Source organism: Malania oleifera, chromosome 8 (genome assembly GCF_029873635.1).
Source record: "Malania oleifera isolate guangnan ecotype guangnan chromosome 8, ASM2987363v1, whole genome shotgun sequence".
NCBI classification, from domain to species: Eukaryota; Viridiplantae; Streptophyta; class Magnoliopsida; order Santalales; family Ximeniaceae; genus Malania; species Malania oleifera.
This window is the reverse complement of record NC_080424.1, coordinates 60,606,947-60,621,653: the sequence shown is the minus strand read 5'-3', so window position 1 is coordinate 60,621,653 and position 14,707 is coordinate 60,606,947. Positions and strand designations below refer to the sequence as shown.

Here is a 14,707-nt window from a genome sequence, read left to right as displayed (position 1 = left end):
AATCGTCACGTTATAAGTTGGAATGAAGCAATGCGAACTTCATATGAAGCAGGGAAATGAGGATTAAGAAAAAATTATCCACAAGACTTTCTCAATTCAGCAAGCCCATGAGCACGTAAGAACAGTACTTGTACAAAAATCTTGGATAATGTTGATCATAGGAAAGCTTAAATTTTATCAAGCAGGGAAATGGCTTGCCCTAATACTATAAATCGTCACATTATAAGTTTTCATCGTCTCTCTTTTGTCTTAGAGAAGGTCCCTCCATTCAGCAATACACTTGCCAGAGTGAACCTTAAAGCTTAAATTTTTTCACAGCTTTTAATCAAGCAGAGTCATCTGATGATATGTTTGATTCTAGATGAGAACAGAGCAGGGTTGCCTCGTCTGCCTCCCACTGTAGGAGTAGTGCACTTGTGTGGGATAACTTGAAATTTTAGCTCATATGGTCCAGCAGTCAAGGTAGAGGATCCACACCTAACCATTTATGACTTGTTTGGTACGCTGGAAAGGAATGGGTTGAGTGAAATGGAATGAAAAATTATGTGACAAATGTAAAAATATAAAGATAAATTGTGTTCTACTTCATTCTATTCTTGCATCCAAACATTGGATTACTTGTTGCGGAGACTACTAAAAAATCATCATGCTTGAGAAAATTGGTGCGCACTACAGAAATCATTTTCTTAGGTTCTAAATCTTAAAACAGTTGTGCCTCAAAGCATATAGAGCAATTGTTCTGCATTGCTCTTTCCACAAAAAATTTGTGAATCCTTCAAAAACCTCAAATAGCAATAGCCCAAAATGCAAATAACTAAACACCAAATCAGCTGAAGTCTTACCACACAAGTCCTCACACACCCAGGACACTCCTACATGGAAAACATGTCAAAAATAGATATTCTTTTTCTACAATAAGAAACCTTAAACAAACATAAAAGTCACTTTCGAAAAAAAAAAAGAAGGAAAAAGTAGTATGCCTACTTGTTTAAGTTCATTGAATTATAGGGCTTAGATGTTAAGAACTTTCAACATGTATGAGCTCATATGACTGAGTTGACAAATTTTGCTAAAAATTTGGACCCTACAAAAGTGCGTCGCATAAAGCTAAAACTTACATACATAATGAAACTAATGAAAGACTCAACTTGCTACGCATGCCTTTTCAGCAGAAGGCAAAAAAGAAACTGATAAAGCCAGTAAGATGTACCTTTGCATCATCATATTGCTTTGTATCATCAGAAGCAGATAGACAAACTCATGTAGTTAAAAGTAAGATATTGCACCATCACTGCCCTTTGCAAGGATGCGAAGGATGACAAAACACAACTGGATATGTCATGACTCTCTGCACCAAGAAAATTCATTAAGAATTGAGATATGGTTCTCCATTCATGGTATAGGAGATTGGTTCTGTATCAGTGTGAAATGATCCTCTGTAATTTGCAAGTTTCAAAACTTTCCTCAATGAGGACACCTATCACAGGAACTGCAGCTTCAAGAATGGGCACAACTTGAGAGAGAAAAAAATATTAATAATGAACCAGGTTCAAAAGAGGCATCAGGAACCAAATCCGAAGTCACCTCTTTGCACAGGCCAAAGAACACCAGGTAGCAACCCAGCAATATTGTTTATTCTCGTGAGAACCCCGAACTGTAAAATCACAACAAACTATATCGAAGTCCACTTCAGAGACGAACTGGTACTGGTTATTGGCTAAAAGACCAACACTGCCAAACTGAAATAAAAAATTCAACATGGGTTTCACACAGAAGAAAAATCTTGGGAGTGGCTGTCTATTTGGTTGCTGTCAGATAAAGAGTAGAGGTGAGAGCAGAAGGATTTGTTATAACTAGAGAACCTAATTCATCACTAGGTTTCCATTCTATTTATAAACATTTCTCATGTACATAAAAAGGATAGTAGTCTCCTTACCAGCATGCAATAACCTGTGACAGCAACAACAGCAATGTGGATAAGCTAGATGGACCACTGAAAAATGGAAACATGGAATTGATGACACAACATAAAGAAATGGCACTACTCTGATTGGAAATGGGCAACCTCCACCAGTTGCCAAAGTTAGGCTTCATCTCTAATTCCACCAGCCTATAATTGTTTTAATTAAGATGATAGCAAAATCTTTAGCATAATGGATTTAGGGAAAATTAAAATATGGCCAAATATGATTCAAACACTTTCACATTTCCATTATTTTAAACAAAAAGGAAATAGATTATGATTTATCAACAAAAAGCTCTATAGTTAGTTATAAACATCAATTTGTTTGAACTTCTAAATAAGCTGTAAATTGTTTAAGAAAAAATGGACCAAAGCCCTAACTTTTTTCAAAATTTTATAAGCAAATGAAGCAAAGAGGTACCTGGGCATATATAGCTTCCATGTTCTTTGTTATTGTTGAATGAGAAACTACTGTATAGCTTTCCCAAAACTATGGTCGTGTTCTTCAACATAACCCCATGAACCCAAGTTATGCTATTTCTTCTCTCCCCCTGCACGTTGCACCATGCTTTTGATTTTCTTTTTTTGACCCAGTGAGCTTAATTATTAATGGCACATGTACAAAGAACTCAAGAGTGATCTAATCAGCCATTTTAATCTTTCATTTCAGAAAAAAATAACCATGTATTTTTCATATAATGAAAAAAAAATTGAAAGGGGGTGATATTGGAAGACTGGAAAAGCACAGTAACTTGATCAGCAAAAAAAAAGGAAGAGTTCAGGAACCATGTTGGAACCTCCATGAGAGTATAGAGACCAGTTTGTCATTTAACTTTTTATTTGTGTGTTTTTAACAATGAAAATGGAAGATGAGGGTTGAAAGAAGTTAAGATTCTTTACCTGTCTATTTGTATAATGATTAAATAACAGTCGTACCAGAAAGATAACAAAGTGTTTCCTACTTTAGAAACCAGAAGAGAGAGAGAGAGAGAGAGAGAGAGAGAGGGAGGGAGTTAGCCTCTTCCAATCAATCTTGACAACTCATAAGTATGCACAATTTCCAGAACAAGAAGATAAAAAAAAAAACCTTTCCCACTTGTGTTTCTATGAAAAGATTTAAAAATAACAAAGATGTGGAGAAAAAGTAATTTATGTATGGAGTCCAGAAGCTAGATCACTGTATTGTTTCTGCAACACTGGATTTATGCAGGAGAAGATTGATGGCTTCTGTTTCTTCAACTTGACCCCAAACAAGAAAGACCGCAATGGAACTCGAGACGACCGATGCAAGGAATTCTTTATGTTGAAGGAATGGTTCTTTGATGCTGAAATTCCAAACTCATCATCCAATTTTGAGAGTGTCTTCTTGATTTCAACCTGTAGTCCTCTCACATGATCAAAACCAGCTTGTAGCTCATCTGCAACCTTATTGTTTTCCTGTTTCATGTTCAGGACCTCTCCTTGAAACTTTGCAGCCTGATACCTATTGAGCTGTGTCTCATCAGCCTTAGAACCTGCTGCATTTGACTGTCTTGATATCTCTTCTTGAATGCTGCACAAAGATGACAATCTACTCTGCAACTCGTCATTTAGTATTGCATTCTGCTCCAACCATAAAGCTAACTCAGTTTGTATCTCTCTCAGGTGATTATATATTGGCTGAGCATCTGATTTTAGAGACTGAAGTTTAGTGCTTCCATCTTCCTTCAGTTTTGATACCTCCACTTGTAAATCATGGATTGAACTTTCAAATTTCTGTATCTGATGAAACGAGGTGCTAAACCTCAACCAGAACTCCAGGTTTTCTTCCAATAGTGAGTCGATGTTGGAGCGAAATTTCTCTTCAATTGTCGAAACATCCTGAGATTCCTCAACATGAATTTCCTTGATTTCATTTTCTTCATCTTCCATAGGAGAGACTCTTGTATTTCCTGAAGAACCCGAGTTTACAGTTCTTTCTGTGGATTCAACAATTGGTTCATTCGAGATATTGAGAAGTCCTTTGTTTGCAGTAAGAGATGAAATATCATAAACCTGAAAGCTAGCTCCTTCACCAGTGCTTTCTTGGGGCCATTCCTGCTGCAAGTGAAATTCTGTCAGTCTGGTATCCAGATTTTCATCTGGCTTTGCTTGTGAAGCGCTCAGTTTTTGACGTAGAGATTGAATCTCTTCATCCTTCAAGGAATTAACATCATTTAGTTCCCTTATCTGCATCTCTGATTCAAAGAGGATATCCTGATTTTTCTTCTCCACTTCACCAAGCTTCTTCTTTACTTCTTTGTAATTGCGAAGAATTACAGTGTACTCCTCCAGTAGAAATTTTTCTCTGTCTTCTAGCCCATTTAAAAGCTGCCCCCACCTTGGCAGATCTTCTTTCAAAACTTCCAGTTCCTGTGGCTCAGAAGCACGATCCTTGGTCAATGCCAAGGAAAAATCTTGCTTCCCATCTTCTTCCCCCTCTTGTTCTTGACATATTTCAGAAACAATATTCATGTCACTGTGCAGATTTGACTGAACTAAAATTTTTTCTTCAGTTGTGACAGAACTACTGAGAACTGCAGCATCATCTTTCTTCTCTCTGTCTTCTCTTCTAGCATCTTGACATTGTTCAGAAACAACATTCAGGCAATTGAATGGTTTCGACTGAAATATATTTTCTTTTTCCTCAATTTTGACAGAGCTTCTGAGATCTGTGGCATCATCCTTTGCTTCTTGGTCTTCTATTTTCACCTTGTTCAAGTTCAGCGAACCATTACAAGGAGTTGCTACATCTCCATGTCCGAACAACTCTTTCTCCAGTTTGGGATCTGTAAAGGAACTTGCTTCTTGGAACAAAGCCTCATTGTCAACCTCATCTGGCCTCACATTCTGCAGTTTGTCAGATAGATGATCAAGATTACAGGTTGCTTCAGCAAATTGCCTTTGGAGGTTGTGGTTTTGGTCTTCAACCCTCTGATTGAGTTCTTTAACTCTGAGCAATTCGTCCTCCAACTCTCTGAGCTTGTCACTCATATGATCTGAACTCTCAATCAGACTCTCCTTATCCACTTCCAGGCTATGAATGTGCTCCTGAAGCTCACCTGTTTCTGACCTTAATCTCTTCACCAAAGCAGTCTGAGAAGACACCACAGTTTCCAGAGAAATAACCTTATTTACAAGATCATCTATCTTCTCTGCCAGTTCTATCATGTTGTGAGATGTAGAATCCAATTCAAATTGTTCTTTAATCTTCTGCCGCAGCAGTTCCAAATCATGTTTCTCCCATTCCATGCTACTGACTTCTTGGTCTAAGTTCTCCAATTTTGGGATATTGTGCACAGATTCATAGACTTTAAGCAACTCATGCTGACCCTTAATTTTGCCAAGAAATTCATCTCTCAGAGTCTTCAACTTCTCACGGGCTTCTTTAATTTTTTGGTACTCTGCTCTTGCTTCTTCAGCTGATTGCTCTTCTTTCTCTTGCAACTGAGACAAAGTATCTTGACATGATTTTAGAGCTGTGTCTGCCATTAAAGTTCTGGCTTCATGATCCTCAATAACTGTGCCAATACCAAACTCATCTTGTAAGCTGGAAACTTTTCCCTGCATTTCTGTTATCTGCTTTTCGATTTCCCAGTACTTCACAAGCCTGCTTTCATACGAGGTCTTTATGAACTCCTTTTCAGTTTGCATTGCCAAAATTTTTTTCTGAAGCTTGTCAATTTCCTCAAGTGCCTCTGTTTTGGTTAATCCTGAAACTATGGCAGCTTTAGCAGCAGCGGCAGCTTTGTTCAGCTGCCCTTTTCTTGAGAAGCTCTTCGTAAAGTTTCTTGTGAGCGTAGGGAGTTTCGGGAAATATGTTTTTGGGACAGCTGGTAAAACCTTAGAGGGGTTATTGGTATCACGGGAGGGAGTGGATGTTTCAGGTAAATTTTCTACATCATGATCCATTGCAAACTGAACCTGTTCAGGAAAAACGGTGGCTATGGTGTGATTTGCATTTTGCAGATCCCTTGACATGTGATTATATCTCTCTGCTAATGCCCGGTACGCTCGGTAAGATTCTTCTACAAAGTTGATTAGCTCTGGTCTCTTCCTGTAGTACATTTCTGCCCTCATTGAGAAAGAGTCTCCATCCTCATCAACGATTTGGAGCACGTATTTCACCTTCTCCTCCATATCTGTGATTTGAATAACGCATGTATATGAATATAGTCACCAAGTATAATAATATCTGTGCGAATTCATGCAGACCTGTGCTTATTAGAAATCACTGTTCTTACAAAAGCAAAATTTCTTAATCTGAAGATTCAGTTTTATGCAACAAAATAAAGAATGGTATTCTTTCAAGAAACATGTTTAGTTTGAAGTAAACTGGGTCCTAAATTTGTCTTTTTTTTGGGAAGCAAAAGCATTTTTATTAAGAGAGAGAGAGAGTACAAGTTAGAGGATAAAGCATCCTCGAGAGTAGACACTAAAAAAAATAATAAGAGAATTTATTCAAGGATCCCTTCTTCAAACCCTTCCCATCATAACTAAAGGAGCATTTTGAGCTTTCTAACTCTATTCAACAATTTTTTCTTCTTAGTTCACCCAAAAAAACAAACGTACTTTCCTACCCTACAAGATCAATCAATCCATCTCATCACCAAGATTTTGAACTTCATTGTCTCTCACACAAACCTCCTTCTAAGAGAGGAATTGGTAAATACCTTCTTTTGATTACTCTCTCTTGCTCCCTCTTTGCCTGACCATTGTCTGCATCCAAATTGTTCTCTTCATTCTTAAGATCCACATTCCTTCCCAATCAACTGAAAGAATCTCTGGAAACAAAGTCTGAAGAGGAGTCTCGATTGCAACCCTATGAGCATGAATTTCATTCCATAAAAAATTCATCATCATACTCAAAAACACTGTTGAACTCACTCTCCTCATTTTCTAAGACATTCACCACATCCATTGCAGAAGAGACGGAAATCATTCCCAAGTTGAAACACGAGCTTCACTAAGGTCAGCTTTTCATAAAAACTAAAGTCAAAATTTAAAAACTAAAGTCAAATCCCAGTATATTGATACCCAAATGAATCACTAGACTAAGGATGTGACACGAAGATCCGAGTTGATATTAATGAGGGAAAAGAGCTAAAACAATGGAAAATAAGGCAGAGAAATATGTAGTCTAGCCAACAAAACCCCAGAAACAAACGTGAAATAAGGGAAAGAAAAGAAGACCATTATATATATATATATATATATATATATATATATATAAATCTCCATCCCTATAGCAATTATTAGAAGAAACAGAGTAACCATGAAATCATACAAGATTAAAAAATGGGTATATGCTGAAACTTCTGTAAATCGACCCAAATCACCAATAAACTCCATAATCGTCCATGGATGAAGCAGGGTCTAAATGCCTTGAACAGAAAATAAAATACCTTGGAGGTTCTGTTCAATCCATTTGGACTGCTTGGTTCTGATGTGGCTTGCCCACCACCATGAATATGCATTGCTTGCTGCCCTCTGCAACATATTCTCTCTCTCTCTCTCTCTCTCTCTCTCTCTCTCTCTCTCTCTCTCTCTCTCTCTCTCTCTCTCTCTCTCTCTCTCTCTCTCCGTGTTTCTCAGCCAGAAATGGTGATGATCGTGAAGATCATGAAGACGATGAAAATGGGGGAAGTGTTTATAACAGAGGATTAAATCTTGGTGAGTTCCATGCTGGAGGGGAGAAGATCGAGGACACTTTGCCCAAAAAGCTAGGCGTTGGGTCATCCATTTTTCTATCTTTGAAGTGCTAAAATCATGGAAGCCATTAAGAATGAAGGAGGGGACAGTGAGGTAGTCGCCAGCTTGACCACCCTGTGAGACACAGAGGAGTAGGCCCTTTTTCGTTTTTCTTTGCATGCCCCTAATTTCCCTTTATAGATATTTATTTATGTTTGATTTCCTTTTTATAAAATTAATTATTTTTTTATATTTTTTTAAAAATTAATTATTTTTTAAAATATCTATTGTGTTTGTTATCAGACTAATATGATAAATAAAACAGTAAATCTTTTAATTGAAAATTTAGTATTTTTAATATAGAAGAAAATCTATTTAGAAGGAAGTCAACAACAAAAGGAAAGAGAATTAAAACTAGAAGGGTCGCAAAAAAACTTTTTAAAAATCTTTCAATTTTAGCAACTCAATAATATATATATATATTATTATTTCATACGATTAATAAAATAAAGAGAGATAGAAAGTAGTAAGGCATAGGACTCCTCCCTCTTTTCTTTTTTCTCTTTATACACCGCGCGTGTCAATAATGATGGGTTCATGTCAAGCATTTTTTTTCAAAAGAGGAGAAAAGGTTTACATAAAAGTACAATTCAACTCTATTTGAATAAAAAGCTTGAAGGCATAAGTAAGGTGATTTTCTTTTTTTTCACTCTACGATTCATTGAAAAAATTCGATTTTGGTTCAATGCGAAGGCAAACCAAAAAATATTATGCGAGTAATTGTTATTAATTGAATTTGTAGGAAACTATTAGATTTTTTTGTGGTTATTAGTTCTGTATATAATTTTTTACACTAATTTAATACTTTTGATGTCAATTTTATTATATATATTAGAAAAATGAATCTAAAAGCAGGATGCAAAAATAAAATTGAAAAAACTTTTCGATTGAGGTGCCTGTAGCACTATCATTGGAAAATATTTCACCCCTCCCAATTTGATTCATAAAACTCATTGGCGTCTATCCACAAGCCACAACAAACTTTGCACTTGGCATGCACCCGCTAATCAAGAGCGGAACAACACAGCTCAGTTAACTAAGATAAAAGAGAAATGAGAAAAGTATTTGCAAGAAAGAAGAAGAAATTCCTAGTTCTCAAAACACATCTAGCCTCAAGATACACTTTATACTGATTAATAAAATTAAATAATTTGTTTAAACGATGGTTAGGGGAGAGCGGTAAAGGCTTTTGAAATACCTTTACATAAAATATAAAAAATTATATAATTATTGAAACCTTCGTATTTGTCGAACACTCTCTATTTCTATTACTTCCTGTTAATTTTTCTTTTCTTGTGTTGAATTTTTGTATTACAGGCTTATAAATAATCTTATTGGTTTTTTAGATGAGGAATTATTTTTCGTTGAACATTCGATCATTGAAGAGCAGAGATATTAGGGTTCATGTCCTGATTTGATCCTTGACCCTACTCCAATTTGCTCCTTTAGGCTTTATAAATCTCCTTTCGAGTTTAGAGAGCTCATTTCAGCACCTGAATAGCTACAGAAATGTGTAAAAGAAAGCGAGTAAATGTCTATTTACAGAGGATTCAACCCCTATTATAAATATGAAGTACACAGCCATATTGGCGCAATACCAAACCATCCATACTTCATTGCTCTTTTTCAAAAGATACGAGAAGCATTAACCAGTAGCTGAAGTATCTAGTCCATTTGCACATGGTTTTCCCCTTCACCAAATCTATCTAAAAATACATTAACATAAAATCCATCTTATGCGTCCATATGTGCACATGGGGCATGCATGAGAGAGAGAGAGAGAGAGAGAGAGAGAGAGAGTTTTAGGTTATTTACAAAGACGCTATTACTCACTTTATGCTATTTACAAAGAAACTATTATTCACAATGACAATAAGGTTCAGCAGTGACCTGAGCTTCATATGTACAACCATATTTACATCAAAGAATTTGCACACACCCACTTATGCCCCTTTTTTTTCTCCCCCTGTTTAATAGATTTTCTCACTCAACTCCTATAAATATTTACATGACACAGTAAAATTCGAAATTCCAGATGACAAAACGGTAAAGAACAGAACCACAGAGGTTAATTGTCCACACCAACTTCATATTAGCCCGAGGCCTCTTAGCAGAGCACTAAGATCATCATAAATCTTTCCTCCTCCAAACCCTGCTCCTCCTCTAGTCCTTAGCTTTAACCACAGCTTAAGGTGACTGTCTTCAGCTAGAAGCATTCAACTAAGCATGTCTCCCCATTTCCCCTACCTTGTTCTTTTCTTTGTTTTATGTTTTTGTTTAATTTTGTATACATATTTACATATATTTTACATTTTTCAAATTAGTAAGAACAGCAGAACAGGTTCTTGCATAAGATGAAGCAGTAGAAGCATGGCAAAGACCAATGTGTGACCATCAGAACTCCTGGCTTGAGCTACGCTGAAAAGAAGAGAGCCAGTGCTCTAAATACCTTTTGCTCTCTGAAAAGTAATAAAGAAAAAAAAAACCACTTAGCATACATGACAATATAGAGCTATATTATCTCTAGTCCATTTATATGCAGGAAGAAATGTGCATAGCTTAAAAAAAAGATTCAAGCTGAAAGATACCAACAGGCAAATATTCAAAAGACATAGCAGGGAAGAAACATCCAGAACTGCAGAGGCTACTCAGCTTTAGTGCGATCATTTCTTTCTACAATTAATATAACAGTATGTACAAAACAAAGAGTTTGATGTCGAAAAAAGAAAATAAAAAAAAAAATCAAATAAGTATCAAAAAATTGTAATATTTGGAAGATTGCACAATGACAGGTTCCTTGGAAAAATTTCTAACAATCAATGAAACTTGGGAAAAAAATTAAAATTAAAATTAAGCAGAAAATACCTTCAACATTGACATAGGACTATCATGACAACATACAACAACAAAATAAATATAAAAATAAAAACAAAAAACAAAATGCTGGGTCCAATCTTTACATCCTAGGGGCAGTGGGTATGAAAGTTTGGATCATATTCTTAGATCCTAACTTCTAAAAAAATATCGACAGGCCTATTTGTTTTCCTAATTGTGCTGCCACTATGATGACCAATTAATTCACCAAAAATAGAAAAATTACATCACATCACACACAACAATGATGACGATGACGACGACGACAACGACAAAGTGAGAAAGGAGTATGGGAACCCGAATCCCTGCAGGCAGAGAACACCCAATCTAGATGCCATCTGCAGCAGCTCCTTAAAACCCCATTTTACATGATGAAGGTGTCTGTTACCTATGACAACCAAAGCCGTTTGACAGAGTGACATATATCAACCTGGAGGACTTCAGGTCAGCCCCATTTTATTCTATTCTTCTGTATTTGAAAAATAGAAAAATCACCAATATTTCCCAATAAAGGTGTCCATTACTGACAGAGTGACATGTCCACCAGGAGGATTGGGGGAGGTGAAAGCCCCATTTTATTCTATTAATCTGTATTTTACATAATAATAAAAAAACACCTATATTTCCCAAGTCTATCTTGTTTAGGACTTAATTATTAGATGAAGCATATCTCTCTAGCAGTAGCCTTTTCTCACAGTACTAACTTTAGCAAAGCACATTTCTTTTTTCAACTAAATGGACTACAGGGGAAAGACAAGCTTTTCTTCCTGTATAAACAGTCTGGTCAGGACCATTGCTGAATATTCATAAGAATAGAACCCCATTGAGAAGTGGGAAATTAAAGTAAGCTAGGCAGAATTCAGAGAGAGAGGAAAACTGCAATTAAAAGACAACATGTGCAATACTAGGGTCCCATTTTTCATGGCACAAAGTGAGTTTTCGTGGCACATCCTTGGCATTTTGTGGACTCTTCCATCCCAATTAACAATTCAAGCAGCAACCATACAAAAGAGAAGTCAGGTAGCAATAGACTTCTATACACGTTTTTAAGGTGTAGACTGTTTATGAGGTCCATAAGCCCAAGAGCCCAATTTTGCAACTGAGAGCCCCCCTAACAGATCAAACTCAAAGTGCATTGAAGCTTTTAAGAACCAGATATTGCATCTAAAGGGACCTTCACCTATCATTGGAAGAACAAAACAAGAAAATTTTTATGCAAGTTGATGAAGTTAAATTTGAAGTCATCACCCCTATACCCCTCCAAATGACCACATTTTCAAATATATTATCATGTAATACTTTAGTGCTACGTTACAGTTTTTTCTTATATAATTATTGGTCGCACAATTCACATTTCTACATGGTGTCACTCAACTGTTTCTGCAATCTCCCAAACAATTCTTTCTAGCTATTCTTGTTGCTCTCCTGTAATCATTGAATCTGTTCTGCTTTTTTAGTTTTTTTCTCCCTTTATCTTCCCATTGTTGATGGGATTTTACTGAAAGAACATGCTAAAACAAAAAAAACAACTTTTAAGATGATACAATATGATATCTATCTGGATCCTATTAGTGAAGAAGCAAAATCCTCAATAACTGAAGCTTGAAAAAATAATGGTAAATGGTTTGTCAAAATTGACAATAATTATTATGGTAGTAAATGTAATCAATAGGATAGAAAAAGCTACTACTTTAGTGCAAGTACAATTCAAAAGTTCACAAGTAGTTTAACAGATTCTGTTGAATATTTTGAAACAACACTTAATACTCAAGCAAGCAATGAATTTCACCAAAAATCAAGATGAAAGGCAAAAGAAGAGGAAAATTATTTTGACACCGTTCATGAATAGGGAAAAAAAGTAGGTGGGATAATAATACAAACAATTAAAAACGAAAATCAGAAAAAGCAAAAAAGAAAAATGGTTCTTACCAGCAGGATAACTATCTGGGACAAACCCAATGGCAATTAAAATGTTGTTCTTAGGTGAGATAATAATACAAACAATTAAAAATGAAAATCAGAAAAAGCAAAAAAGAAAAATGGTTCTTACCAGCAGGATAACTATCTGGGATAAACCCAATGGCATTTAAAATGTTGTTCTTCGAGTCCTCCACCAAATCCTTCCGACTATGCCCATAGCACGGAACTAGCACAGCAAAACTGCTATCCATTTCATCATCACTCTGGAATCCAGGTCCATGAGGCTCCAACCATCCAATTGACCAATCTGAATCGTCAGATTCAGACCCCGATATACACTCACCATCAGAGGGTACGACAACAACATCATATTCCCTGTCAATTTTCCGGTCTTCACGACTCTGCCATTTCCGCTTAATCCTTCTAGTTGACGGGGGCACATTGCCTCTCTTGACCAGAGGAAATTTCAAAGTATCCAGATCCCATAAGCCCGTTTCAGCAGAGGAATTTAAAGAAGACCCATTGGAGATTTTGGGCTCTGGGTGTTTCCCACTCCACAGCCACCGAGAAAGATTAGTAAACCCCACAGCCATATTTTCACCAGGAAATCATCCAAATTGACAACAAAAGAAAAATTTCAGGCCAATGACTCGCAGAAAAAAAATGCGAACAGTTCCTATATGGCCATGAATGAGTAGCTGATTTAGGTGACTTGATTAGTCGTTTTGCCTGTTGCACGAATTAATAGTCAGAAAATTTACCTATTTCAATTTTTTAACAAAAAAGCAATATCAAAGTTCAGTATATTAGAATGATGTTGATAATTTCATGCAATATTACCACAATTTTCTTGTCACGGTTAATATAAGCAGATCAAGCTTTACAAATATATGTTCATTATTCGTCTCCTTTTTTGACAGGAAAAGGGTAAAGGGGAGGGGGTTAATAATGGTATCCGAGATACAACTGAGTCTTGGAACACACGGTATTGGTAATTACAGTCCTCAAACATACTCCGAATTCAATGAATCAAAAGCAGTTTTCAAGCACACGGTACATGAATGCATGAATCCGTACCCAGAAAAACAAGTATCTTTCACCCGTATTTTCCCACATAAGAAAACGCGCCTTCAACAGAAATAGCGTCAGTCAATATAAGACGGTACGAATGAAAAGAGGAAAAGTCAAAAACAAAAAAAACTGTGGAAAAACAAATGTAGAAGTCCAGAGAAACCCAAGAGTTGATCTTTTCTCATAAATCAAACATCAATGACCATCAGCAGATCAAAATCTCAACGAAACTCGAAGGAACAGAGCTAAAACTCGAGCTAGAATCTTATTCTCTAAAAACAGAATCGTCAAACAACCGATCATCAATCATGGCTCTAATCGAAGAAACAAAGAAAACAGAGAAATTCAATCGTTGTCTTCTCTCTAAATTTACGAATAACAATTGAAGATTCACAAAACATTAACCAAATCAAAAGTGTCGTCAAATCTATGAACCTTGAGGCCAAAATCCTGATCATCCGGTGCTTCTGCGAAATGAAATTGCTATCAAATTCGAACCCTAGGGCTTCGTCTCTCTTTACTCCGAAGGCATGATTTGTGGAGGGAGAGAGAGAGAGACAGAGAATCAGGGCTGTCGGTGGCCGTCAGATTTGTTCTTCGTTGCTGCTCCTGCAACAATTCGTCAGCAGCAAAAAATAATTAAATAATCCACGTGGTAAAATGAAATAAGGGGAGATTTTGATCCTCTGCAAACAGGTCCAGGGAAGCAGAGGTACCTGAACCTTTCTATGGAGAGAAGAGAAAACATTTGACCATGGGGGGGGATAGGTGGGGGTATGTGTCCTGGACTCGAATGCAGGTGATCTAGGCTTTCGAGAGAATCTGCCAGGTCAGAGTTGTGGGGCTGCCTAACTGGCTGCTGAGTAAGAGGGAGAGAAGGCTCTCAGAAGGAATTGTGACGTGGACAGTTTCTGACCAGGCAGTTGCGTGGCTGTGTTGTGCAAGTTACAGCCGCCACCAGTTGGTTACGTGGTCAGTTGGCTTTATATTAATTAATACTATTTATTTCCAAAACATTTTAATTGTTGTGAATTTAATAAAAAATGAAAATATTTGATATATATATTTTTTGTTACCTGTGAGAATTCCAGCTAGAAACATTATGGATTC

At 36.5% G+C, this 14,707-nt stretch overlaps 2 protein-coding genes across 3 annotated transcripts; both read right to left on the bottom strand.

Moving 5' to 3' along the window:
• Positions 1-2,863: 2,863 nt before the first annotated feature.
• On the bottom strand, positions 2,864-7,810 carry LOC131161846 (protein NETWORKED 2D-like). The gene is made up of 2 exons (XM_058117826.1): positions 7,387-7,810; positions 2,864-6,123 (listed from the first exon to the last, which is right to left on the bottom strand). The coding sequence occupies exons 1-2, from the start codon at positions 7,718-7,720 to the stop codon at positions 3,113-3,115; spliced, it is 3,345 nt and encodes a 1,114-aa protein (XP_057973809.1). The 5' UTR covers positions 7,721-7,810; the 3' UTR covers positions 2,864-3,112.
• A 1,722-nt stretch (positions 7,811-9,532) lies between these two features.
• On the bottom strand, positions 9,533-14,373 carry LOC131162105 (uncharacterized). 2 transcript variants are annotated; one of them, XM_058118266.1, is made up of 4 exons: positions 14,314-14,373; positions 14,033-14,206; positions 12,657-13,255; positions 9,533-10,191 (listed from the first exon to the last, which is right to left on the bottom strand). In XM_058118266.1, the coding sequence occupies exons 3-4, from the start codon at positions 13,117-13,119 to the stop codon at positions 10,127-10,129; spliced, it is 528 nt and encodes a 175-aa protein (XP_057974249.1). In that variant the 5' UTR covers positions 13,120-13,255; positions 14,033-14,206; positions 14,314-14,373; the 3' UTR covers positions 9,533-10,126. The 2 variants fall into 2 exon arrangements, with proteins under 2 accessions (XP_057974249.1, XP_057974250.1); XM_058118267.1 differs by having other exon boundaries at positions 13,367-14,319.
• Positions 14,374-14,707: the final 334 nt, after the last annotated feature.